A 27,790-nucleotide genomic window follows, 5' to 3' on the forward strand; every position below is an offset into this window, starting at 1 on the left:
CATGTACTTAAAAAAATTTTTTTTTCTTTTTAAAGCAGTGACAATGCTGGTCTTCCCAGTGTGTAATGCATTTTCCTGCTTATCTTCAGTTTGCCATAAAGACTTTGGTTAAGTAATCAAACCAGTGGCTGAAATAATGCTGTCCACAAGGCGTGTGATATTTGTTGCTAGTGGTGGGAGGTCCTGAGCAATGATTTAGTCGTGTTTCTCTGTGATTTTATGGCAAGAAATAATTCCAGAGCTCACTGTCCTTTCTCGGCAAAAGCTTACAGGTTGTAGTGAGAATAGACAGTCCCACTATTGACAAGTGAAATGGCTGTTCCCTGCTTCCTGCATTCCTTACAAATAGATCTGACTGTTTAGCGGCAACAATGCATCAACAGCATTATTTAAAAAGGTGTCTATAACCACTGAAGCTATTAAACTTACCGGTTTCCCAAACTCCAATTCCGAAAAGAATTTATACCAAGGTTCATTCTTTAAATCTATCTCTTCTGGGCTTATATCCCGACTCTATAGGGGTTGGTGATAGGGAAATGGAAGAGAGAGAAGGATAACATTATGCAAAGATTACATAGGAACAGGCCAGTAGAGATGCAGTGGTTTCCGGGTATCTATAGCAACTGTATTCAACAGCAGCAATCATCCATTTTTACAGACATCAGCAAAAACAAGGAGCTAAAACAGGTGGGAGAGGATGGGTTTATAAAAACAGAGAAATGGTGGTAGAGAGCAGTGAGTGAATCATTCTCAGCCCTAAGGCAGAAGGCAAATGGACTACGGGTGGAGAATTTTACACCATACTGCTGACCTCCACGACAGATCGGAATATGAGCCTATTCCTCAATAACTTTATCGTGGGAGAAGAGAAAGCCCTCATTTCCTCTTTACAAAGAGCTGTTAGTTAGGAGCAAACAATCTGGTGAGCACACCAAACATTTAGCCATCTATGCCAGATGAGTACAGCAAATAATTTATATAGTTTTAGTATTTATTTGCAAAGCTGCCTTAAGGTTTTCAAAAGAAATGCAAATACCAACACTTCATAAAAGCCAATTTGTTAATACTGCATCTTTAATGGCACATGAGTAGGTGAGAAATCATGTCCCATAAACAGTAAAGTGAAAGATGATATAGGTAAAAACAGAACACAAGTGTAAAAACATTTTAAATGAGCATCCATGGGGGATGAATACAGACAGAATATACTTCGTGTTTTCACAGATAAATGTTAAAGAACTGGGAAAAATAAAGTGAGGGAAAAGCTGAACGAGACAGACAACAGAGCAGGGGGGGAAAAAAACTTCTGGGTTATGTTACAAAAATTAGTTAGATATCTCAACCTTATATAACTCTAAGAGGCAGTTCACACAGACTGATGATTTGATTCCATGGGATTCCATATGGAGTCAGATATTTAGAAAGTTTTCCTTGCTCTGTGGCATCACTTATGTTTCTGGAAATAATTAGTCGGCAAATGAATGCCTGACAAGCAAATCAGGTTTCCCCTTAATAAACTGGAGATGTACGTTCACATCAGACAAAAGCATCAGAGGCTCATGGCTTCATTAAATTCATATATGTGTATATATGTTTCAGAAAACCTTGGCAGTCACTAAATGACAGAGATATGATGATTTTCTGACAACAATATGAAATATAAAATATACATTTTGCACCAAGATTGAAAACAATAGAAAATAAACTTCACTCCCTCGGGGCAATGACGCGTGAAGGAAATTGGACGACACTGTTTCACAGAGTAGCCCCTTCAGACACGTTTTTCTTAACATTCTGTTAACAGGCCTTTTGCAGTTTGTAGAAATGGCTGCAAACTTTGTGATCTTGACCAGACCCTTCTAAAATCCTTAGAAGAATTTTTACCATGATCTCTACTTTTGTTTTAAATGGAGGAAGATAAGGCAGAGAACTCTTCTTTAACTGAAATTCGTTGAATGTAAGTTAGTTGGGATCAGAGGGAAAGGTCTACTGAAATGGCGTCTGTCCTCTTGCACCCAGATTAAAACCTCCTCCAACTGGCTTTAGGGACTTAGGGCTTAAATCCTGAAGGAGAAGGTGTATTCCTTCTCACCGGATTGTGAAATGATGTAAGATAGTGGATTCCAAATGGATTCTTTATGTATTCAGTGAAATGAGGCACAAGATCTATAAGGACACAACTATTCAGGAGGGACCGTTCGGACCCTGGGGCATCCTAGACCCTTCCAGGATGGGGTTTCATGAAACCTATGTCATGTTTATTATTTTTAAACACTATTTATAAACTGCTCCCTGGGAATAGGTTAGGTTTTTGTCGTTGTTGTTTTAAATAAAATGTACCAGCTCTTTCAGGAAATGGCCTGAATGTTCTGGTACTAGGTCCTGAAAGAATTAACCCATTTTATTGCCGAAGGTTGTTTGCAGAGTGTTGTTAACTGCGGAGGTTAACACGGTGCTGAGAACTGAATCAGGAGGCATGTCAACTGCTTAGGCCTAGAGCAGGTGCCCAGAGAGAGAGTTAAAGAGGGAATACCACACGGCACTGACATCTGTGTTTGATTTTGTCATTTGTAACTCAGCTGTGGATCCAATTATGGAATGGACAAATAGAAAACGTCCTTTTGGATGCAGAATGTGAGCTCTGTACCGGCAGGCAGGGTGGGTTCCACAACGCCAGGCTTGGTTCTCTGCTACCGTGGGCTATTTTCCCAGCTCGGCAAAATCCTTGGAAAAGGCAGATGACCTGCCAGAAAAATGCCTGATTCTCCTCAAGGATGGTATTGCTTCTTGGAAAGGAGCCAGAGCCTAGCTTCAATTTTTAATTAAACAATCTTAATGTGGTACGTTCATTTCCATAGCACTTTATAGTGTTCATAGTTCTTTTGTACGTGACCACACGTCATCCTCTCATTCGACACTTCAGTAAGTATGGAATACCACTCAATACTCATTTCAATACTCAGTGCTTCGGTAATGTTGGCAGGCCAAATAATACTTCCCATTTTACAGATGAAAGCACTGAGGTTCCAGAAAGTTAAATGACTTGCCCCAAGATACCTTAGGGCAGACTCAGAATTTGAACTCAGATCTTCCAACTCCTAGGTCCAGCGCTCTTTATAGTATAGGACATCCCCTTCTCACGTTCCTGAGAAGGAGGCAGACCCTCTACGTTTGCAGGGGATACCAAGCTAAAACAGGGGTAAATGACAAACTTGAAAAGCCAGGAAGAAACTCAAAGTGACTGTACACCGGAAGAAACCAAGTTGGGTCAACCCCCTTGTTTTACACATCCAAATCTGTATCGTGTCTATAATTACTATTTTAATTCCTGTCCTTCCCAATATATGCCTGTGGGGGCAGGGACCCCAACCTCTAAGCCAGGGCTTGGCACATAAAAGTTATTCTCTATATATCTGTTCAATTGAGCTGAAGCTCTTAAGGGACTTTAGAGGAAAGTTAAAGGAACAAAGCCAGAAAAAGGCCATTTGTGACAAAGCAAGGCCTGACCAACAGACCTCCAATCCCAAGGCCGCAAGACAAGAGTGGTCTCAGACTATGATGAGAGGGGCTGAGGAGTTATGAAGAATGTCACAGCAGTTGGCTAAACGACTGAAGAGGCCAGAAGGCTGTAAATGTACTGTGTGGGATTCGGAAGGCAGCACAGTGTTTCACTGGCCGGGGATGGTCCAGCTTCGCACCTGGGACAAGACAAGCTGTTAGGCGGCCTCTACAATCTACTGCCACCCTCCCTGTGGTAGATGTGCCTGTGAGGTCGCTACTGAAATTGGCAAGCGTCAGCAGACAGGAGTACCTCAAATTGGGAAAAAAACCACACATTTTTCTCCTCAATAGGAGTTGTACATTTCTGTGAGCAAATTTAGATTCTACATCTGTCACGAGTTAGCATACTGATCCACAGTTAACGACAAAAGTGTGTGTGTGTGTGTGTGTGTGTGTGTGTGTGTGCGCGCGCGTGTGTGTGTTGATAGGGGTGGGGGTGGAAGGTGTCCTCAAATTCTGGCAAACCAGATACCAGATGCCAAAAGGAAAGACACACGGACACTTACGTGCCAACTTTTCTGTTCACGTGGCAAAAATAGCAGGGAGAAAATTTTCAAAAATAAAGGACTAATTCAACTACTGTGAGGAGTAGACTGTGAAATGAAGGAGATCTGAAATTTTTCTCTCAACTGAAAGACTTCTCTGAGGAAGAACAGAGCTAAAGAGTGAACAGCACTGAATGAAACGGCTGTCCATGGTGCTCCTCCCAGGCCCGCCTGGGGCCTTCACGTCCGGTCGCCGGGCCGGCCCCGGTCGTTTACCACACAGGGGAGCTTCCTGTGTAGGACCGCCGGGCGGGGCTTCACCAACCGTGTGCGCAGCCACCACAACTCTCCAGAGGCCCCTGAGGGGCACTACTGTCACTTTCCAGGGTTTGTAACCATTATGGGATCAATGAGAAGCACAAAAACAAAATGTTGTTTTTTTCTTATTTCTGGATGGTGGTCAAATGACTAGGAGCCAAGGAAAGGAGGGGGAAACGAAAAAGAAATTCAGAAAAGGGGCAAGCTTTCCCTGAAAGCGATGATCACCTATGAACCATAATATTGCCCAAACGAAAGCACCCTATAGAATCTAGGGCTATGGAATCTCTGAAGTCATTTAAATGTACTGATATGTGACGGTGCGTCCCAGGCTGGTGATTCAAGTGTCATGAATGTGCCAAAGCACATGACTGTCTTTCTAGGAACAGCGGCGTGGAAGGTGAACTTCTGCCATGTATTTTCTTCTACTTCTAACAGGGAGAGGACCCCCAGGGCACTGTGGGGCCAGAGGCAAAATTCTCTGCTCATCTCTGAACTTTTTGCTTAAAATAACTTTGGTGCACAGTGATGCTAAAGAATGACAGCTCTAAAGCATTTCTGTGCACTGTTGACCTTTCTTCCCAATTAAAATTACTTATCCCTTTGTGCTTTTAAAGATGTCACATTTTTATTTTAGTAAAAGTCAAATCAATTATTACTTAAAGCATGTAGAGTGGAAGAGGTGGAGGGAAAAGAATCTGAACCTGCATTTCAGAGGCCTACTTAATCTGTTCGCAGTGTGGTAACTGCATTTTAATAAAAACCAAACCCCAGCATGATCATTCCATCCTGCTGGCACGGCTGGAGGGCTGCAATCTTTATAGAGCTTTGGAGAATCCCTTTAACCATGATCAGAATTCTGAACCAGCTTTTCTAACGAAGGGTGAACAAAAGGGAAGCATGAGTGGCAGATACAAAACTAATCAGTTTGTAAAAATTCTTTCCCACTTCGCAGAAGAAGCCTCGTTTCCAGGGTGGTCTTCTATGCCTATACAGGCCATTTTCCCCACTTACAATCGCTTGGCGATGTGAACTTGTGTAGAGAATCAGAAACCAGACTGAATATGAGATTCGTCCTCAATACTGCACTCGGCAGAAGGGGAAGACATATTCTAATAGCCTGGGTCTTTTTTTCCCAAGTCACAACATCAGATTCATTATTTACCTCTTAGTGACGTGCCGGTAGCTTCTACAAAATTTATGTGTGTTCAAATAAGAGCCGCTTAAAAAAAAAAACCAAAAACCTGACTCTGGTCCAGTTAGCAATAAGCCTGATAAATTAATGGTTAGAGGTTTTTAAAAAGACAGCAGCAAAATCAATCTTTACATTAGTAGGGGATTTTAAATTAGTTCAAATCATGCACAAAAAGAACAACAAAGAACAATAAGGTTTCTTTCAAAGCAGACTCCCAGGACTTAATTTATAAACACCTGCAAAACTGAAAAGGGTAAAAATGCTTCATGTTTTCATGGTCTTCGAAACATAGCGAGTCTACCTCAGGGGAGAAAGAACGTAACCCAGATGCACAATGCATCGGGATTAAAGAACGTGGCAGGGGAGACAAAAGAACTTTAATATACACATTACCATCTTTTCGTTGGTCAGAACGGATGACTTGCCCGGCTGATAATCGTAAATGCTTTTGGGCTCTGCACGGTATTTCCTTGTATCCACTTTCTTATCTGGGGGCTCCCAGTCGTTTCTGTAGAAAAAAAATCCTATTAGAGCTATTTTCATGAAAATTGGCATCCGACACGGTCTGGCTTTGGCTGACTGTAGTCTAATCAAGAAATTTTTATATCCGAAGCATAAAATCGGACCGGACGTGAAGCATTTAGTTGTGCTGGGTTCCTTCTCAAAATAACCAGTTACGTCTCTGCGTTCGCTTCACAAAAGGCTTGAGGTGTCCTGTGCTCAAAACCAGGCACCAGGAAGCAGAGAGAAGAGAACGAGAAGAAGGGTGGGAAGCAGCCTCAGCCACACTTCTCTTGTCTCACGAGCTTATCATTCCCCAAGCATGCCTGTACCTCCCACTCCTGCTAGTGCAGTGCAAGAGAACGCGGGTCCTGGAGCCAGGTGGCTCTGGTTCCAGTCCCTGCTACAGCGCTGCTGGCATGGTGATCTGAGCCAAGTACCTTACCTACGGCTACTTTAGTTTCCTCATCTGAAAAAGGGGGATGTTGTAGGGGTTAAATGAGACAGCACATGTAAGTCACTTTGCAGAGCACCGGGCCCATGGTGACCACTCAACAAATGTTATTGGCTATTAACAACCATGTTCTTGCCTGTTTCACACCCTGCCCAAGTAGTCACCAATACTGCAGCCTTTGGCACAGCTACTTAATTAACCTGAGCCAAGGATGGGTTCCAGGTGAAATGTGAATCCTTAAAAATTGCAAATTTTTAGTGCGTGTACATTATTGCATTTTGCACTGTGATTATATTTATTTTTTTCCTGCAAAGCTATAAACTTCTCGAAGGCAGGGACAATGATTTACATATGCTTCTATTCCCCCACAGTATCCGGCTCAACGCGTACACAGAAGGTACCCAGTAGATGCTTGAGGTATATCCTGAACCTCAAGATGAATGCACTTGCGTGTTTACCCACAGGACGTAAGGGCATCCTCAGCTTTCCTTTCAAATTAATTATCAAAGCATAAAAAGGTTACTCCATCAGGCATAAGAACTCAACAAAGAAAAGCGGGTCATTTACTACAGCCATTGGGAGATGATGAACGCCATCAGCGTAACCAGTCCGAGCCTTATCTTTCAGTGATACGCGTTACATAAACAAATAGATACTAATATGTGTGGCTTTATTTTAAAATTATGGGCCCCTTCAGTATGCACAAAGAGTATAAAAACACATGACAAATCTTACAGCTAAGATTTCTCTTGTGAGAAGGGTAAAAAGACATGATAATTACAGGCAACATTAATTGAGCCATTACCATTAGTCAGGCACAACTACAAATATTATATGCATTGTTTTATCTTCACAACATCCTTATAAGTGTAAAACGTATGCCCATTTAACGGATGAGGACATTGAGACTCAGAATAAGTCACTGCTCATGAGTGACGGCACAGGGATTCAAAGTCGGGTCTGCTTGACTCTTGCCTCCAAGGCTGCCTGCCCCAGCGGAGAGAGACAATACTTCACTGCTAGCTTGGGTGTGAGTGCCCTAAATCTCAGCTGATGATGGGTGGGGGAGCTCTTACCTTTCTGGGCTTGATTTGAGTGAGGAAGAGCGGGTTGGGAGGGGGAGTGTGGCCGACCGCTTAACCACCTTCTCACCGTCAATGTAGCTCATCTCACTTTTTGAGCGAGGCACAGAAAGGGGAGATTTTGCTAGAGAAGAAAAGTGGGTACAAAAGACTTTCAAACCTGGGGGAAACCAAAAACAGGAAGATATCCTCCCCCATCCACCACCCTCTCTTCCTCCCCCGCGACCAGAAAATTCTGCGTCACTTACTGTCTTCAGAAAAGGAGTACCGAGGCGAGTACAGATCTGAATCATCATCTAGTGAACAAAACAAAACACAATCAGGAGGAATCTGGCTAAGGTAAGAGAACCAGGTGACATGTCCCCCACTCACACCATCCTGCACCAGCATCCAGCCACACCGGGGGCCCGACAGACAGAGGAGGGGCCCAGGGCCGGAAGCCACACCATCGCAAACCCCATTTGAGAGCCCACCCAACCAAAGAGGGTCTGCAGACCTGGAGGCTGGAAGGTACATTCATGACCCCTGCGGGCTGATTGCCACCTGCCACCAAGGAAGCATGGGGACAAATAGCCAAAGGTCCTCCTCAAGACAATTTCCACAAGCAAAGCTAGAATGCAGGGTGCCCAGCCTGGGCTGGACGCAAGGGCGGAGATAGGTCCCAGAATGCTCACGCTGAAAGTCTCTGCTCTAGCCTGCTGAGTTCCACAGAGTCCCCCAGGACCACCACTAGATGGAATGAAGAGGCCCAGTGATGTGGGTTCAACTGCCCACCTCAGCTGTGACCCGATTTATACTCTGAGGTCCCATTTAAGTATCACTTAAAGAGGTGCTGCAGCTGAGAACACAGTTCGACAAGCCCCTCATAATCATTTGTTTTGATTCCACCTCCATCTAGTTGCTTGAGTAGCTCGCTTGTCTTGGAACATGGCACACCCTGGCAGGTTTGCTTTGCAAAGGTACTGCTCAGGCTAAGTGTCTAAACCATGACTCTGGACCAAATCAAACTCACATGGTTTTGTGAGACTGCTCTCCAGGGGAGAGACACACGTCCCTAAGTAAGGGGAACACTGGGACACGGACACTTGTAGAACTGAGACCAGATCTGAGCCACTCACGTTAGTGGTCACCCTGAACTAAAAATGAGACCACACGTACATTTATGGAAACAGATTTTTAAACTGGAACTGTCCTGAAATGGTAGGACATTTAGTCACCACATCCACGATAATCCCTCCAGAGCACTTCTCCAACAAGAGTTAGGCTGAATCAGTCGGCTGTTCCCATTTTCTAATATCTTGCTAACCTGAATTAAGAATTCATGAATATGAAATGAAGACCCAACTCCCTTAAAATCCAGAAGAGCTTTAACAAAGAACACACAGTAACCCACAAAGACAAGCCAAAGCATCCAATGTAATGTGTTGACAAAGTGCTAACCAAGTTCTGTCTCTCTGCAAATCACTTTGAGTTTCAGAGCAGTGAAGTCCAGGATGTTTCGTGAGATAAATACTATTTTGAGTATTATTCAAAGACAGTTTCTCTATCACCGCTTCTTACCCCGTTTCCTCTCCTGATTTTCATCTGCCCCAGGTCTCTCCCAGCCCAAATAAAGGAAAGGTATCAGGTACTAAGTTATCTTTCCCTCCCTTCCTCCTTCTGCTTCGAGGGTAAGAATTAGTCAACATCAAAGTGGAACAAGACTTGGAGGGTTCAAGCTTATTTATGTTAGCTTTTGAAAACAGGGCAGAAGGAAGAGATAAAACGATATCCAGACATATTTGTGGAGTACTGTTCCGAAGTATTTTGTCTTGCCTGTTTTTGTTTTTTCACAGAATGTCTGATTATCGTACTGAAATGACACGATGTCAGAGAAAACTAAACATCAGCTCTGACTACAAAGATGTGATCGGAAAAACGGCGTCTGCCAAATGAGAACTTAGCTTACTTAGGAACACCAGCAGTACATACTGCTTAAAATCCAGCCTAGCATTTTAGCTCAAAACCCTGCCTCTCTCTGAATCATGAAGCAACAGCTTATCCATAGATGGTAAGGTCGGTGTTAATGTATAACTATTACCTGGTTCTTGGGGCAAGAAGCAACATTTTCATGGGGGCAAAATGGCATTTAAACATTCAAAATATTAAATATTCAACTTGTTTTAAAGCCCAAGCTCTTTAAAAATTTTCTTCTTCTTAGAGCTTCCTTATGTAGAATTCTGAAATATTTGCTAGAAGGAAATGACAAATAGTTCTTGTAAGATGGAAAAAAAAAATAGCACAGCTTGGAGAGTATGTGTATTGAACAGAAGGAGAAAAATGGGGGTGAAGGCAAAAGAGAAGTCTGGGTGACTGAACACTCTTAAAGCTACTTCTTAGGGGAGCCTGGGTGGCTCAGTGGGTTAAGCAGCCGACTCTTGATTTCTGCTCAGGTCATGATCTCACAGTTCATGAGATTGAGCCCCAAGTTGGGCTCTGCACTGAACCTGCTTGGGATTCTCTGACCCTACCCTGCTCTCTCTCAAATAAATAAACTTACCAAAAAAAAAAAAAAAAAAAAAAAAGAACCCCAAAACAAAAACAAACAAACAAAAAGCTACTCTTATTTGTCACCCATCCAAGGCCAACATAGGGCGGAGTGCCTCTGGGCTTTTCATTTCTTTCTCAGTGTCCATCGGATCCGACTCTGACATGTGGATTTCAGTTTGACTTTTAAGAGGGCAAACTGAAGTTCCATGGATTCCGTTGAACACTAGCAATTAGGGCAAGTTGCAGGGAATGTAAAATTTATTTAAATTTTTTATGTTTGTCTTACAAATCTAGCGTAAGAAAATTTTACCTGTGTGTGTGAATAAAAATAATAGCTGCTTCCATTAAGTGCCTAACAGTGGCTGATAATTTACTATCATCTCACTTAATTCTTGCAAAAACTCCTGGAGGCATAGAAATCTCTCATCTCACAGACAAGGAAATTAGGTCCAGGGAAGTTAAGAAAATTTGCTCTTAGCCTCACTGTGAGAAAAAGACAAAGCAGGAATGGATTCAAGGTCTTTCCGACTCCACCTCCCTGTGCTGCCTCTCAGCCCTGTGACAGGGATGGGTGCTCCGTGCTACGGTTCACCCCAGTCTCATCTACCCAATCGTAGGGAACACTGTGGCTATTCCCTTGTAATTTTTGTTGTGGAAGAGGCAGGGGAGGGTGCTGTTTTGAAACTCAAGTCACGCACTACAGCGTTGGCCAGACTGACTTCCAACCCTTGGAGCCTTTGCTCCATTTTTCTGCATCATCCCCTTGCTGGTGATGCTTAAGCAAGTTTTCTGAGTCATCCACTTCTAGTTCTCTCCTGGTCTCCAGGGACAAGGGTAAAACTGAGTCACTCTTGCTACATCCATCATCCACTTGCTGCTTCTCTTGTTACCTTCTCCTGGCAGACTGAGTCCACACTGGGGTAGATGGATAAGAAGTTAGAAATACCGAGGAATGGGAAAACTGGGTGCAAGGGTCGCTCTTCTGCGTTTCTGTACACTAGAGTTAGTCAAAGGGAGTGTATTTTTAAGCACAGTTAAGACATAGCAAATGAAACGTTTCTCTAGTTGTCTGTGAACACAGACATTGTCTGTGTCTGAAATCCTGCCTTTACGGTTTCTCCAAGGGTTCTTTAGAGCTGTGCCTTAGGGGGCTCAGCTGAGCCGGGATCTTGTGATTCCTGTTTGTGGTGGAGCCACATGCTGACTGTGCCCCAGAGCCCCAAGCAGCAAACACTAAACTTCGGCAGCAACACCCAGAACTTCCGGTGCCAGTGACTTCCAGGAAGCTCTGACACTAAGTAGGATTTACTCAGAGTGAAAAATCCACTTCTGGAACCCAAAGGCCCCTGCTGGGCTCCGATGTTTACACACCAGTGATTGCCCTCTAGGCTTTGGCAATCTGTCCTTGGAGGCTCGATTTGGGGACAGCTACTCTCCTAAAACTGCCAGGAAGCACATAATTGCCTTTTCAACCACAGTGACTTTAAATGAACTTCTAAAAAAGACTTTTTTTCTGGGTTTTCTGGGTTTCTTTTTTGAGAATTTATAACAATCTTAAAAACATTGGAATAAGTGCTGGTTGAGAATGATTATTTTATAAAAAATTATGTAACTAAAATGAGATAATGAGCAAAAAGGAGTATTTACATAATCACTTGCCTTTATCAAATTTTCATTTTATGCATTTCTTAGGCCTTTAGACTTACAACTATTTCTTTCTCTTCTTAAAATTTTTTTTTAATGTTTATTCATTTTTGAGAGACAGAGCGTGAGTGGGGGAAGAGCAGAGAGAGAGGGAGAGGGAGACACAGAATCCAAAGCAGGCTCCAGGCTCTGAGATGTCAGCACAGAGCCCAACGCGGGGCTCGAACCCATAAACCGCGAGATCATGACCTGAGCCAAAGTCGGACACTTAACCAACTGACTACCCAGGCGCCCCTCTTTCTCTTCTTTTTAAAATAAAGTTTACTTATTTATTTCGAGAGAGAGCGAGTAGGGGAGGGGCAGAGAGAGGAGAGAGAATCCCAAGCAGGCTCTGCACCACCAGCACAGAGCCCCACATGGAGCTCAATCCCACAAACTGTGAGATCATGACCTGAGCTGAAATCAAGAGTTGGACACACAACCCACTGAGCCACCCAGGCTCCCCTAAATTTACAATTATTTTTCTAACATCAGGGGCTGATTTCTGACACAACCTTTATCTACCGCACAAATTAATTCCTTCTCCTGCTTTACCCCACACACTTAGGAAGAGGAGGGATAAAAGAGTCAAGATAGACACATACTCACCCCACAACCAAAAATATTCAAAGAAAAAGATGCATGCAGAAGTGGGTACAAAGTCTGGGTGGGATGGGAGAGCAGAATGAGCACAAGGAGAAATGGGGTAAGGTGGTCAGGCATAGTCCAGGGAGCTCAGGGAGAGAGTCTCCAAACTGTCTTCTGTGTTCTGGTTAAAGGCAAATTTTAGGGGATTAAAAGAAAAAAAGATCCTGATAGGGTGTAGAGTAGCTATAGAGAACAAATTCATAAAAAAAAAAAAAATCTGAAGGAAAGAATGATGTGTAGAAGGGAAGAAGGGGAAGGAGGAAGACCTGGGGAGGACCAGAGGGCTGGAAAAAGACTCACCGTCCTCATCTCCAGTGGCATTCCTGGCCCTTGGAGGTGGAAACGGAGTAGCTGCTAGTGCCTCTCAACTATCTTGCAGGACCGTCCAAGACTCCGCACTGGCTGGGTGGAGCCGTCCTGCGCAGCTCCCGTTAGGAGAGCAAAGGTGACCGGGCAGCTCGGTCCGCCTCCTCTGGGCAGTGCTAGCTAGCTGGAGCTTGGGGCATGGGGTATAGATCCTGGCCAGGCATTTTCACAATAGAACTATTTGCTTGAACTCCAGCAAAGTAAAGCTATTCTTAGAAATCTTCAAAGGCCAGTAGAGGATTACTTTAATTCGGTATAGACGTGCCTGGGAAAAAATCAGCCTCCTAAATCCTTATTCTGGCCCATCCTCATCTAGGAACAAGGAGAAAGCTCAGTGAGACAGACCACTACTGCATATGTCACCATAACTTGAGGATGCCTTGGGGTGGTGTCTTGAGACACTTCGCCAGGAGGTGGCAGTGGTCACCATCAGCCTGACTGGTGGAAGAAGCATCCAAAAGCAAGAGGAAAAGCTGGTCTCTGGGACTTTACCCCTTGGCTAAGAGGACAGCCCTCTACCCTGACATGGCCAAACGTATTCTCAGAGGCCACGGACCATGGAAAAACACACCAGATATTCAGTTTTATGCTGACTTGGAGGCATTATTTGAAAAGCTCTGCCATTTTGTGGACATAAAGCAGGTCAAGAGAGCCAACATCATTTGGCATGTTTAGAGTGGGAAGGCTAACTCTTTTGAATCTGTATTCCCTGCTTGAATTCTATATCCAAACACCCCAGATTGCACTGGCGAGTATCTTCTCTTTCTTGGAGGGTGGGAAGGGTGGTATTCCTTCACGCCAGTGGTTCCCAGTCCTGGCCATATGTCAAATCAAGTATCTTGGGGACCTTTCTTTACATACTCCCAGAAATCATCCTGGGAGACACTGGCTCAGCCTACTCAGAAGCAAGGCAGGCTGGATGTCCGGAGTTAGGTGTCAGAAAGCCCTTGGCAAGAGGGGTCAGCCAAGAACACAGGGTGCAGCAGGAGAGGTAGAGGAATCAGCAGTGCAGCAGAACAGTAAGAAAGAGCCCATGTGTGGGGGTCTATAGATCTGGGTTTGAAACCTAACTCTGCTACCTATTGGGTGATCTTGAACAATTACATAAGTTTCCTGAGCCTCACACCCTTTATTTACGAAATGAGGACTTACCTCAGGGGGTCCCTGGAGGGATGAAACAAGGTGACAGTTGTGATGCACTCAGGATGTGGGGCTCTGTATTCGGTAGGGGCTCAATAAACGGTGGTCGTGACAGTCGCTGCAGCGGTTATGCCATTATTGTTGTTGTTGTTATTGTTATTATTAATAGAATTAGGCTTGTGAGCCGCAGAGGTTTGAGCCACCACACTGCTGTTTCCCAAAGCAGGAGACAGGGGAAGAGGCAGTGGCAGCGTTTCTGAGGCTTCTCCACAGCTTGTTCCTCTGGCTCCTACTCCAGGAGGAAACCAGGGGCAGGGCATCTGAAGACCCTCCATAGCAGCCCCTCCACATCTGGGTGCAGCAGTGGGTGGGGCTGGCTCTTGTGGCCATCTACGCTCTTTCACCCCACCCCAACAATCTTTCTGTCCCAGTGACATCCCAGATGCTACGAAAAGACCTCTATCTGCCTTTGAGAGAGAGAAGAGAATGGAATTCACAGACAAGCAGCTTTGGGTCACAGAGGAAGGAATGATGGGGAGGAGAGGGCGGGTCAAGTGAAGGCTTAAAAAAAAAAAAAAAAGGAAGTAAAACTCATTTGCTTAGCCTTACTTGAGAGTTATTCCCAAAGGAATTGTTATTTTTGATAAGCTAGTGACCAGAGTATACAGGGAAATTTCAAGAAATACGTCTCCTGAATCCATTCTGTTAATTCCCTAGCCCCAATTACTCCCAGCTACCTCATGAAACAAAGACCTCGTGTCCCAGAGTGGTCTCAAAGATTATAAAGTGATTAGAAGTGACCGCGCCCTGTTGGAATTTATAGGTTTCTTTTAAAGTACATTTTAAACTTCACTGATTAAGACATAATTCTATGTATCTTCTGAAAGTCTGGATAGAAGTTTACTCTTTCATGGTAGTACTTGGGCGGGGTGGGGAAAGGGTTGCTAAGCTGGCATAAACAAACTTTCACATAGTCCTTTACTACTTAGGAGAATCAGCTTTCAGACACTTAGTCTTTTTTTATATCCTCTAAACAACTAGAATTTAGGCAGAGGCAGCATCCCTGAGGCTAGGTTTTGATAGATTTACTGAAAGTAATTCTAGTTTCAGATTCTGAGTTCAAGCAAAACAAAAAACCCAGCAGCAACAGCAGCCTGCTCTTCGTAAAGGAGAGACTCTGGAATGATGGCTCGCCTTCCTCATTAAAGCTGGCTATTTTTTCATGCTCATTAAAATCTATGGGTAGAACCCTGGTTAGGTGCTGATTTGTCCTTAACACCTTTCTTTGAAAGGCATAAATATCTCCCACGTTAAGGTGTGCAGAGCTCAGGGCCACCTGTTGGAAGCACACAGGGCTGGCACAGGTACCAACAACAGGGCTGAGGGGGACCTGCCAGAGCTTACCGACCTCAAAACCACAAGCCAGAGAATCTCTTAATACCTTAAAAAAAAAAAAAAGTTAAAAAATACCAATTCTTTAAAGTGATTTAGCTCAAACATTTCACTCATTTGTAAAAAGCCTTCATCTAGTTGAATCCGTCTGTGGTCTATGTCTGGATCTGTCATCTTGAGCAGGGAGCAGGGGCGAGATGGAATCTACCCTATTTTTAAAAAGGTCTCCAGGGAAAAAGACTTCTTAGAAACTCGTGTGAAAACCTAATCATCTTGGTTGTTATGAATCTTTTATGTTCAATCTAATTTTTTTCCCTTTTTATCCTTCAAGACAATTTCATCCTTTTTGGTCTTTGAAAATAAAAAATATTAAGGTTCGCTTCCCACTTTATGGGTGAAAAGCTATCATATCGTCCCTTACTGTTTATGCCCCAAGGAAAAATAACCTCAATTCCCTCTTGCGCCTGACTTGATGTGCCCCAAACAGCAGACGTCATTGTCAGCTGGGGTTGCTAAGGTGTGGCAGCCGATGACACGGCAGCTCTGGGCGTGAGACCACGAAACCCTGGCTTCAGACAGACAGCCAGGCTGACCTGCCTGTGGCAGGCCCCCGGCATTCCTCCAGTGTGACGGAGTCACTGTATTTCTTCCCAGGACTTCTCCAGGTGGCCTTCCTCTGCCCACAGAACACTGTGCCTTCAGGCTTGCAGTGCCCTTGTCACCTTCCCCAGAAGGGACCCCTACCCTAGGAGTGCGCTGGGCTCTCAAGTCCAAATGAGGCACCAACGAAACACTGCACAAAATTACCCTAAAAAAATGTCTCCCTCATCCAGCTCAGTTGTTTCTTAAGCAATGCTTTTGGCTGGAATCAGCACCCCAAGATCAAAAGATGAGGTTATCTCACACCAAATAGGTTCTTGTTGGAAGTGGGGAGGTTGCTGATTATAATGAAATCATCAGCATCTGATGTGAAGCCTGGGTTTGTTTGGTAGACTTCTTTTCGTTCAGATCCAGACATGAAAAGGTTGGAAACCACTGACTAGCACATCAAGGGCAGAGCCAGAAGGGAATACGGTATTTTAGCTAAAACTGTATCAAATGCTTCCCAGAGTGTCATTTCATGCATGTCAAGTAGTCAATGAGAGTTTGGTGAATGGGTGAATGGACGAATCTACCAGTGATGAGAAGGGCTGTGCGGGATGGCTTCTCGGCTAATCAGAGCACAGAAATACGGGGGCGGGGGGGGGGGGGGTGAACTGGGCTTTGTCCCTAAAAAGGAATGCTGGTACCAAAGCCTCACTCATCAACATTCTCCAGGTATGTACGGAGGGCCCCCTTTCCACCAGCAAGCTTTCCTCCGGCCTTCGGGGCATATGCTCTTGCAGCTGCCCCCCCACAGACATTGTGCAATGAAGGGGCCTCGTCTACCTCTCTGCCAGACGTGCACTTGTGAAAACAGAGGACTTATCTTATTCGTGGTACTATTTTCGGTTCCAAGGACAACGCAAGTGCTCGGTACTAGTTGAATAAGTGACGTTCAGAGCGTTCAACATCTCATCCTAGAAGAGCATTTAATGAAATGTCCTCTGTGTACCCCTCCATTTCCCGCTCTCTGGGTCACTCACCCAGAGATCAGACGATCCCCAGGACAGGATAATTCTCAGGATGGTGCCTTTATCTTACCTTTTAGAACCTTCTTTGACACCAAGACTTCTTGCCCCAGAAAAAAGTCTTAGATACAAGTGTGGCCATCCTTCCCAGCAGGTCCAAATTCCTAGCCAGCTCTTTCACGAAACATTTTCTCACTTGGCCAAAACCCTTATTTTCGAGAGATGTCATCTCCCACCATGGCTGAACCTCATACCTGGAAACCTCTTTGGGAATTCCTTACCAAGGAGCCGCACCCTGAGGGTCCATGACAAGAGGGGGCTGGCGACAAGTTGTTGCACATGTAGGAAGTGGGTAATTTTTCTGTTGTTGACAGGGGGCCTGTCTACCCGCTCCCATCAGCATCACAACAGCCTCCCTGAGTCACTGCCCAGCCACCAGCACTATGTGACCACCCCAAACACTGGCAGCTTTTCCCAGAGCCCCACACGTTCAAAGCATTATAACTAAGCTACATCGGTTACCCAATTAATCATGTAAACTCCAAGGGAATAGTATGAAAATCCATCTGGATAGACTCAGGTCATACAGTCAGTGAGGAGTGAAGCAATACCACAAAGCACAAGGTTGGGGGAAGCAAAAGATTGGGAGACAGCCCGTTAGCCACCAGAAAAAACCCCAAGGTGAAGAAGAAAGTAACAGCACCAGTACAAAGACAGGCACGTGATTTTCCTTTAATTACCTTCAGATTTAGGACTAGGAGTAGATGCTGGAAACTGGTAGGTAGGAGTGTAGGGATTGTCCTCTGTAGCAGAGAAAAGCAGTGGATTTTGAAACCACCCACCATGAAGTGGAGGAACTGACAAATCCCCAATTGGCTCTTTTGAACGATTACCTATTTTAGTGTTATTAAAGCACACAGCATCACACTTAAAACGAGATTAATGAATTAGAAAGGCCTTAGTTATTTTAATATAGCACATCATGCAAATGAGACTTTTACCAACCGAAAATGACTATAAAAACAAAATCTAAAAGCCAAATCTTATTCCTATAATGGAACTATAAGAATTAATTTAAGGCTAGGACAACAGATACACTGTCTAAATTTATGGTACCTTCAGAATTTTGCTGGATTTCAGGAAGTTCAGGGAATTGGTACGTAGGGAAATAAGGGTTTTCTTCAGGAGTGTCTAGGCAGAGGAGCAGGTTTGGGAGAGAGAATAGAGGAAGATACAAATGGAGAGAATGAACGAACAGGGATCCGCGCACAATTCAGGGCCCTTGAATTCTGGAATGTACTAGGCTTCACGAGTGATAGGAAAGAAACTCAAATTGCTTTGAAAAATCCAGTCCTTTCGCCTGAATTACTGAGACACATCTAAAGAGACAATACCCTTTTTCCTCTTGGACCAAGAATTACATATAGAGGATCTGGTAAGCAAGAGGGATTTAGTACAAAGCTTCAAGTTTCCAAACAAACAAGTGGATTCTTAATTTTTCACACATCTCTGTCTACCATTAGGGCAGGTAGTTTTGTTTAGAACCTGTAATTTGGGTTGAGTTAATCCCTCTAACAGGAGAGATGCTGCCTGTGGGGCAGAACAACATACTGTTCACATATGCACCCGCGTCTTGGCATTTGGGCTGCCGAAGCCAGGTCTCAAGGTGAGAGAAACACAGATTGCTGGGGGAAATGGACAGCAGCTTTAGGAAGTGACCAGCAGAACTGACGTCACCCAATTGGAGACCCAGCCTCAGGCATCACCACCATGACTGAGCTCGGCTACCCAACCAAAGTGGATTTACCCTTGGTTTAGAAACATTGAGCATCTTGGAATTTTGAAACAGTTTGGAGAGAGGCATGGCCAGCTTCATTTTGGACGCTGCAGGAGCTAATTAACAGTGGCTTTAGCTGGCAGCCGCAGCTAATCAGAGAGACTGGTTATTTGCTGCGGCTCAGGCCAACATCGACCAGAATGCTTTCTCTTTGCCTTCATGTGTCATCTGCCAGGCGGCCAGACTGGATTTGGCCACAGGGAATGACAGGATGCTCTGCCTCTGGGAGGAGGGGCACCCTCCCCACAGCGCAGCTGCATCCCTGCCTGTCAGCTGACTGGTGGCACAGGCGCATGGGAGCTGGAGGGGTCATGAGCCGCCTGAGCACTGGCCTGGGTTCTCCCACCATGCTGGATCCCCTGCTGATAGCCCAGGGGACCCCTGCTTTGGAAGCGCTTCTCTTCGAGCTTCAGCGGGCTTTGGTGTGTCAGCTCTTGACTGACTCTCAGGGCTACCTGCCAAGTGCCGGCTCCCAGCTGGGGAAGATTATTTTTCATGTTAACACCTTACAGGTGCACCACACATTCTCCTTCATTAGGAAGAATTCACGCTCATTTGGACCCTGCAACATCCTTTGGAGGAAAGGAAGAGGGACAAATGCAGAGAGGCATGTGACTGGCCCAAGGTCACATGAGTGCTTGTAGGGACTGAATCCAGGTGAGACCAGTTTTCTTCACTCCCAGGTTCAGTGCTTTCTCAACTTGCTCTGCCTACAAGGCAGTCACGGGCTGACACGGGGAGCTGCGCTGAAAGCTGGAAGCAGGTGGGAGTCAGAGCTGCTCACATCCTGGGCAGGCAGATGCTGGGCTCAGCCTGCTGCAGCCCACGACACCCGGGAGGGAGGACTTGCGAGCTGACCTAAAATCCCGCATGTGACGCAGGGCACAAGCGCTCCCTCCCCACTTTGCTCTGCAGGCGCATGGTTGGGCTCAGGCAGGCTGGTGCCCAATGGGTCGAGCGTAGGGCCCAGTCTTCTGGCATCCTAGCAAAGCAAGTCTAAGTCCTCACCACATCAGTCAACATAGGAATACAGCACAGCTTCTACAAATGAAAATCAGTACCTCTGTTTAACTTGTGGATCTGTTTAAACATGGTCTTGTACCAGTCTTTTGATCGCTCGGTGTTCTAGAGAAAAACAAAGGCAAAGGGTAAAATAAAATGGAAAATGTCAGCACGTTTCAGAACCTCCATGATTATGAAAGCACAATGGAAAGTGACATCTGACGTCAAAACTCACGTAACTCTATACATCTTGGTGAGCCTACATTTAAATCTTTATTAAAAATGCAAAACTTTTAAGAATAGATAAACCAAGAGATTCCAACCTGAATAGGTGGCCAAAAAGAATGCAGATTTTGCAAAGAATAAACAAAGATCCTCTTGAAATGTGTTCATTCAATTTTTTAAAATTTCATTTCTTAGACTCTGTCTTCATTTATAGACAACTAAAACACAGTAAAGCCTCCCAGAAACACAAAAGACAAAGGATATTTCTGTATCAGGCCAAGCCCCCACCCATTTCAGGTTATTCTGTAGCAGAGTAAGCTAAGTCACCTTGGAGAGGGCCAGATTTAGAACACATACATTAAAATGTAACCAATTCTAGCAGCCAATGCCAGAGAGTTTTCATCTTAACCACAAAGCTGGGCTGTTTTTAAGACAAATATAAAACAAGGAAGGGGACGGATAGGTAGTTAGGTCAGATATTTTCACTACCACTTTACAGATGAGGAAATGAGGTACAAAGTCGAAATGATGCCCAAGGTCACAGGGCTGGTGAGAAGGTGAGTGGGAGGGCTGCCCCACATGATGGTTAGGGGGCATGGGTATGGGATTCAGAGAGACTGCTCCTTCGCCCACAGGATGTGCAATCCTGGCCAGGACCGGAATCACTCTTGAGTCCCTGTTTCCTCATCTATAAAATGGGAATTATATCAGCGTTCACCTCGTAGTGTGAATGATGAGATGGTGCATTCAGCAAGCGGTAGCCACAATTACTGTCACAATTCCCTTTCTACCTATTATTATTTATTATATACTTATTATTACTTAGGGCCAGACAACAGCTCTTCTGAGGCTTAGCCCACTGCCATTTCTACTGGCTTCCCCCAAAGGGAAACAAAATCCAGTCCGTTCATTACATGGAAACTGTAGAGAAACATCGCAGCCAGTGTTCTGAAGGGCCCATGGCAAAAAATGGGATTCCCTCTAAACCAGCTTCAGAAGTCAGGCTTCCATTGAATCCCTTAGGGCCTGCATAAGGCTGGCACCCCCCAGTACAGAGGGGGAGATCTGGGGCAGCCTGTATTCATTCTGTGGTTCCATTAGTTTCTTGCTCACCCCCGATGATGGGGTATCTCTCATCCAGGGAGATGTCTTCCTGAACCCATTACCAGGGACCCTGAGCCCCACACTCTCTTCAGGGTTCTGTAATCCCAGACCTACAATTTCTGACTGTGCTCCAATGGACAAAAGAAGGGAGACTTGGAAACAATGCCCACAACATCTCCCCTTGAACACGCATGTGCCCGGAGCTTCTCAGAAGTTCAGCTGCAGAGAAACCGCTCTGCCTTTGCCCCACTCTCCTTTACCTATAGTCCCATGAACCCAAAACCCTTTTCTCATGAGACTTATTAACACTAACATGTTTTGGGGAAAAGCTACTGCACTCTGAGGTCATGCACTCAGGACCGAGGTGGGGCAGGAGGCTGGCACACAGCTCTGGGAGGCTCTGTGGCCCTCAGCAGGCTTGGAGGGCGGGCCGTGGCGAGGACTTCCTTATGAGGCCTTTGCAAACCATAGGGGGGCTCACACACACCCAGGTGCACACTGGTCACTGGTGTAAGAGGAAGCCTACGGAAGACATCTGGGTCAGTGTTCGTACCCGGAGTGGGATGCCCACTTCATCCATGGAAACATCGCTTAGGTCCTGAGCGCTCTTGGCCACCCGTCTACTGTCATCCTTTGCCTTTTTTTCAGGAGCCCTTCCAGGTGAGCTGGGTTTTTCCTGGGCTGGTGCCAAGTCCTGCTCTCCCACTCTTCTTTCTGAGACAGGATCTGGAAGTGAGAAACAGCTGTCAGCTGAAGCTCTTCTGCTGGCTCTGAAGCAAAAATCTCCCAAACAATCCAGCTGGGGGGAGGGGAGGGGTGTATTTGCAAATTCCCAATCAGAAGGAGTTTCACTTAAAGTGTGGGTCAGCACACTATGGCCTGGTCACCTGCTTTTGTAAAGTTCTACTAGGACATAGCCACACCCATTCATTATGTATTATCTATGAATGCTTTTGAGTTACAACGGCAGAGCTGAGTAGCTCGAACAGAAACTGCATGGCCTGCGAAGATGGAAATATCTACCATCTGGCCTTTAAGTTGCTAAGTGCACATTAGAGTTTGATTCAGGACTAGAGGTTACAGAGTGCTAATAAACATACCACGTGTGGTCTACAGATTATAAAATTACTTTTGATACTGTTATTCCAAGCCACGTCACTTATCATAGGAAGGCACTATGGCTATGCGTGCACATATCCTGTGGCCATGAGGGTGAACCCCTCAGAGCGCGGGCCTTCAAGGAGCTGATGGCCCGTGGGCAGAGAGGGCAAGGGAGCCAGGGACGAGAATGCAGGATGACCAGGGCTGAGAGTCAGCATCCAACTTAGCTGAGGAACTGAGGTTCCGGACTGACCTCTCAGAGGGAGTCAGCCAGATGGGAAGTGAAGGGTGTTCCAGGCAGAGGGAACACCATCAGGAAATGCAAGGGGACTCTGAACTACTCTGAGTTTATTAGGTGCCAGGTACTGTGCTAAATTCTTCAAATACATTACCTCAGTTCATCCTCCCAATAACTATATGAGGAAGAAACTGTTATCCCTCCATTTTTTAAAAAGTTAAGTGGGCCAAAGCACAGAGAGGTTAAAGTACCCTTCCCGAGGTCACACAGCTGGCCAAGTTGGGATTTGGACTAGGGACACCTGACTCCAGCAGTTCTCTCTGAACCATATCCTGTCTTGCCTCCCTCAAAGATGGCACCAAGGTTTCGAGCCTGGACTGATCCAAACAGAAGTTAGTAAAGGGACTGGGGTGGGGAAGGCAGGGAGAGATGGCTGTTTCCATTCAGGCATGGTAACTTTGACAGTGAGACATCCAAGCAGAAATAGAGGAGCGGGGCCCCGGTGAGGGGCCCTGGCAGGAGTGCAATTCCCAAGCCCTCGGCATAAAAGCAATGGCTGAGGTCAAGGAGATGGAGGGGTAAGTGCGGGCAGAGTTAAGGGCTGACATCACGTGCTGAAGAGCAAAAAGGACCCCCCAAAGGATGCAGGAGTTATGGGACAGAGAGGAGATGAATCAGAAAGGAATAGTGAGGTGTTGCTGAAGCCAGAGATGTGAGGGCTTCAACCCATAAAGGAAGGAAGAAAAACCAGAACATAGAAAGGGGGTTCAACAAAGCAGAAGAGTCACAGGATCCCCAGTGGGAGCAAGTTTCAGAGGGCAGCGGTGGTAGATGCCAGATTGCAGGAAAAGCGATGAACACGCAAGCAGGAAGTAGGGAAGTAGCTAGTGAGGGAGTCAGCACACAGGCATGGACTATGGCAGGTGGCAACCAGACAGGTCAGGAGGTTAAGGGAGAAAAAGGTTTAAGCTGGGGGGGGGGGGGGGAGTTGGTGTCTAAGTCCTAGCAGTGACACCCATGAGGTGAGACTGATGGGGACAGAGATGTGCCCTGGCATTAGGAAATGCTGAGTCAGGATCTGTTTACTGACTGAGAGGTTCTCATCTTTAGAAAAGGAAAAGGTGCAGAGTGCTGGCTCCAGACTAAAATCCAGTAAAAAGGAGGGACCCGAGAGCAGAGGCAAAGTTGTAGCCAAGTCAGAGATGACCGTGTGTGGAGGAGGAGGGGGGGATTGTGGAGGAGGAGGGGGGTGTTGTGGAGGAGGAGGGGGGGGTGTGGAGGAGGGGGGGGGTGTTGTGGAGGAGGAGGGGGGGGTGTGGAGGAGGGGGGGGTGTGGAGGAGGAGGGGGCGGTGTGGAGGAGGAGGGGGGGTGTGGAGGAGGAGGGGGGTGTGTGGAGGAGGGGGTGTGTGGAGGGGGGGTGTGGAGGAGGGGTGACGTTGCTTCAGCTGGGCTCAGGTTCTACAACCTTCACAGCCTGCCTGCCCGACAAAGCGACACTGCCTGGATTTTTCTTTTTTCTTTTTTTTTTTTAAATATGAAATTTATTGTCAAATTGGTTTCCATACAACACCCAGGGCTCATCCCAACAGGTACCCTCCTCAATGCCCATCACCCACCCGCCCCCCCTCCCACTCCGCATCAACCCTCAGTTTATTCTCAGTTTTTAAGAGTCTCTTATGGCTTGGCTCTCTCCCTCTCTTTTTTTTTTTTCCCCTTCCCCTCCCCCACGGTCTTCTGTTAAGTTTCTCAGGATCCACATAAGAGTGAAAACATATGGTATCTGTCTTTCTCTGTATGACTTATTTCACTTAGCATAACACTCTCCAGTTCCATCCACGTTGCTACAAAAGGTCAGATTTCATTCTTTCTCACTGCCAAGTAGTATTCCATTTTGTATATAAACCAACTTCTGAACCAAGTACTCATTCTGTGACCACAGAACGGTTTCTAAACTTTCTGTGCAAGACTCAGCTTAGTGAATGCTTCAGAAAACGTGATCCCTGACATCATCACCATGAGCTTTAAAGGATGTTACGACCAGACTGGCTTTATGGGGTGAGTTCTCAGGCTCCCAGAAGGGAGGGACAAGGATTTGGCAGGAAGCCTGGCAGTGTAGGGGGGATTGCAAGTTACCAAAGTCTACCCCTGAAATGGCTCTGCTGAGCATTTTCCTCCCACCTGGAAAAGCCTTCCTAAGTGTCACCACCAAGCAGCAGGTGAGGCTGATTTTGAGCCGTCTCACCTGGTGCTTGGAGATGCTCCCACTCCTTGCTCCAATGTCCTCTCTTCAGAAGCAGAGCACAGACTTGCCATTCTCAGGGTTTTCAGGCCCAGAGAATTTTTTTTAATTGTTAGGGCAGGTGGCTCTAACAACAATCACTTAACTGCAAAACTCAGGCTGACAGTTCATGGACTTGTTCCAAGGCTGTCAGAGTTCTTCAGATCTACAGAAATGAGCCCTGAATTATTTCACTTCAGAAGCTTGTGATCATGCAATTCATGATTGAGTGAATTTCAGTGTACAGAAAGATGAACTGCAGCCTCAAAAAAAAAAATTTCTTTTTTAAATATATATAGTGAAAGCCCAAAGTGACACTTCATTGTACCATGCAGGTGACAGGACCACCCTTTGACATCTACAATGAGGGTTTGCTGCTATTTCTTAATAGGCAAATACAGACCCCTCAACAGGACATCCAGGAGCATTTCTTTCTAGTTTTATACTGATTTCAAAAGGAAGGTGCTGCAAAGGGTCGTTAAATAAGTGACAATGCTGACAAGCTGGGACAGGGCCTCTGTGTTTGTGGGCAGCTTCCCTTTTCTTCACACCCACAGATTTTGAGTGAGAGCCACAGCAATGCTGACATCTCCCTGAGAACGTATATCAGCCCCTGTGCTCCAGCCCTGACCTGTTTTCCTCTCCATCTGCCCAAGAGGACCATGAACTTGAGGTGGCTAAACACCATGTGGGACTCAATCCCGAGTGCATCTCACTGAATGAGAAGCCCCATAAAGGCTCAATGAAAACCCATTAAGGACAGTGGGAGAGATGGGCGGCCCTCCATGTGCCATCACCACAGGTATGATGGGCAAAGCCTCACTGATGGAGTCAGTGACTGGAGTCAGCCCAGCCAGCCTTCTCTCCATCAAGGGCTTCTGAACAAAAGGGTGCCTTTTTTTTTTTTTTTTTAAACAAAAACGAACATTTAGTGTGCACTTACTTTATGTCCCACTCTATCAAATACCATTAGTGGCTCTGTCCCAAAACTCAAGGAAGATGGAAACATTAGGCTCATTTTGGAGCCAAGGAAGTGGCCTGAGCCTGCCAGCCTGGTGGAGAAGCCCTAACATTACAGAGCACTTTCCAGTGTGCAAGGCATACCCCCCTTCCTGTCACACGTGATCCTTACACCTCTTTGAGGCAAGGACAAGGATTATCATCCCCATTTCCCACATGAGGAAGCTGTGGCTCAGAGAGGTAAAGTCATTTACCCAGGGACACACAGTTGTAAGAGGAAAGAGCCAGGACCAAACTCTGGGTCTCCTAACTTGTGTCTGAGCACCTTTTTCATCTACTCCATGCTCCTTTCCAATCCCAAAGGCAAGAAGGCATTCCTTCACAGGAGCTACCTTTGTTTCAGAGCCACCCTGTTCTCAGCAACCTGGGCTGGGGCCAGGGAGTGAAGTGAGTCGGTGTGGCAAGTCAGGAGGGGGCAGCGAAGGGCACCTTGTGCTCAACCATGGCCTGTCCTGGTCCTGGGGCCAAGTCCCGATAAAGCTGAGAGGGTGTGAGAAGCCCATGTTCTCCCCACCAGGCTCTCCACGGATCACAAGGGCAGCAGTAGCGTGAAAGAACACAGAAATCGTGACGCAGCTGCTCAGAAAACGGTGGCTTGTGTGTGCCCACCAGATCAGGGATTCCCGCCCCGATTCACAAGTATCTACCAATCCACCACATGCATGTTTGACACGTGTGGCTTTTTCTAGAAATGCATCTACTGCCTTTATTAGATTCTCCAAATGAGTCCATCACCAAAAATAAGGTTATGAACCATCACAGCACACCACGGGCTGCTCAAGGGCCCAGTCATGGCCACAGAGCCTGGCTTAGGGCCTGATACAAAGCAGGCACTCAATAAAATGACGAACGAATCAATGGAGGTGCCTACTGATAACAGTAACTCACATCTTAGATCATTAGGAACCTAAGGCTCTGCCAACGGGAAGCAGTAGAACCAGGACTCAAAGCAGAAAGCCACAAGGAGATGGTAAAACCTTTCCATTCCTGGGTTTCCTCACAGGTTTGGCTGTGCGTTTGTTCCCTCCACACCTGGCCTTGCCTCAGTGCTGCATACTTTATCGGGATGAGCCCTGACATCTGATGATCTGTCAGATACATGCCCAGCACTGTCAGTTCCTGATGAAATGTGATACCCAAGTGTGGTCAGTACACAGGGCAGCATCAGCATCACTGGGGAACCTGTTAAAATGTAAGTTCTCACCCATATGCATTAGATCCAAATCTCTGGAGCTGTGGCCTGGAATTGGGGTTTTGACTAGCTCTCCAGGAGATTCTGATGCCTGCCCAAGTTCAGGAAGCAGTCCTCACACCCTCTTCCAGGCACTGCTGGTCTGGAGTTTCTCACCCAGGTCCATCATGCAGGGTCATTTACTGGCACCTGGGCTTGCTGCCCCCAAATAAAAGAACTTGCCCACATTTCCTAACCCTGACCTGTCACATCCTAGAAGAGGAATAGAAGCAAACAGAAAGGTGACTTCTTCAGCAAGGCCTGCCATGAATGCTCTCATGAATGTGCTAAGGTACAACTCCTTGTTCTTTTTATTCAGAGTACCCTGTTCTTACCATCAAGACACATATCACAGCTGCACCGAACAGGTGTACTGGTTAGGGTCACCCATTGGGTGTGCTCCCACTAGCCCGCAGGCGGCAGGGCCATGCCTGCTTTCACCATCCTTGTGGTCCAGCAGCAGAGTCCCCAGCATAGCAGAGGGGCTCCTCAGACTATGCTGCGCACACATCAAAGGTGTTAGCATGTAAATAAGTACTTGGTACCTACCTGAAAGGCTACTGAGTCGTTTCTGCTGTTCTGTGGTAAGAGAAAGGACACACATCATGAGATTTACACAGACAAGGCAAGACCGGGAAGTCACTCCAGAATTCGTGAGCATCCCCAAATTGGCACCCTAACTGTCCCTGGGCTTAGATGTCAAATGTTGCATAGTCACCACATCCAGCTGAATGCAGGGGCATTAACACAGCTTTCTTATCCAGGCGTGGTGTGTCCTAGTCCCGCCTC

The 27,790-nt window shown here is 46.0% G+C and overlaps 1 protein-coding gene across 19 annotated transcripts in view; it reads right to left on the reverse strand.

Annotated features, from left to right (window-relative positions):
* The window catches only part of SORBS1 (sorbin and SH3 domain containing 1), a 145,226-nt gene that overhangs the window by 56,412 nt on the left and 61,024 nt on the right, over positions 1-27,790 (reverse strand). For 5 of the 19 annotated variants that reach the window (XM_042961141.1, XM_042961144.1, XM_042961148.1 and 2 more), the window contains 9 exons: positions 27,551-27,580; positions 21,686-21,858; positions 19,863-19,926; positions 18,081-18,155; positions 17,705-17,767; positions 7,845-7,892; positions 7,591-7,720; positions 5,953-6,067; positions 430-513 (listed from right to left, as the gene is read on the reverse strand). In XM_042961141.1, coding sequence (XP_042817075.1) covers positions 430-513; positions 5,953-6,067; positions 7,591-7,720; positions 7,845-7,892; positions 17,705-17,767; positions 18,081-18,155; positions 19,863-19,926; positions 21,686-21,858; positions 27,551-27,580 — 782 coding nt within the window. The remainder of the gene's footprint in view (positions 1-429; positions 514-5,952; positions 6,068-7,590; positions 7,721-7,844; positions 7,893-17,704; positions 17,768-18,080; positions 18,156-19,862; positions 19,927-21,685; positions 21,859-27,550; positions 27,581-27,790) is intronic. The other 14 variants (XM_042961130.1, XM_042961131.1, XM_042961146.1 and 11 more) reach the window with 4 other exon arrangements.

The sequence above is a fragment of the Panthera tigris genome, chromosome D2 (assembly GCF_018350195.1).
Source record: "Panthera tigris isolate Pti1 chromosome D2, P.tigris_Pti1_mat1.1, whole genome shotgun sequence".
NCBI lineage: Eukaryota > Metazoa > Chordata > Mammalia > Carnivora > Felidae > Panthera > Panthera tigris.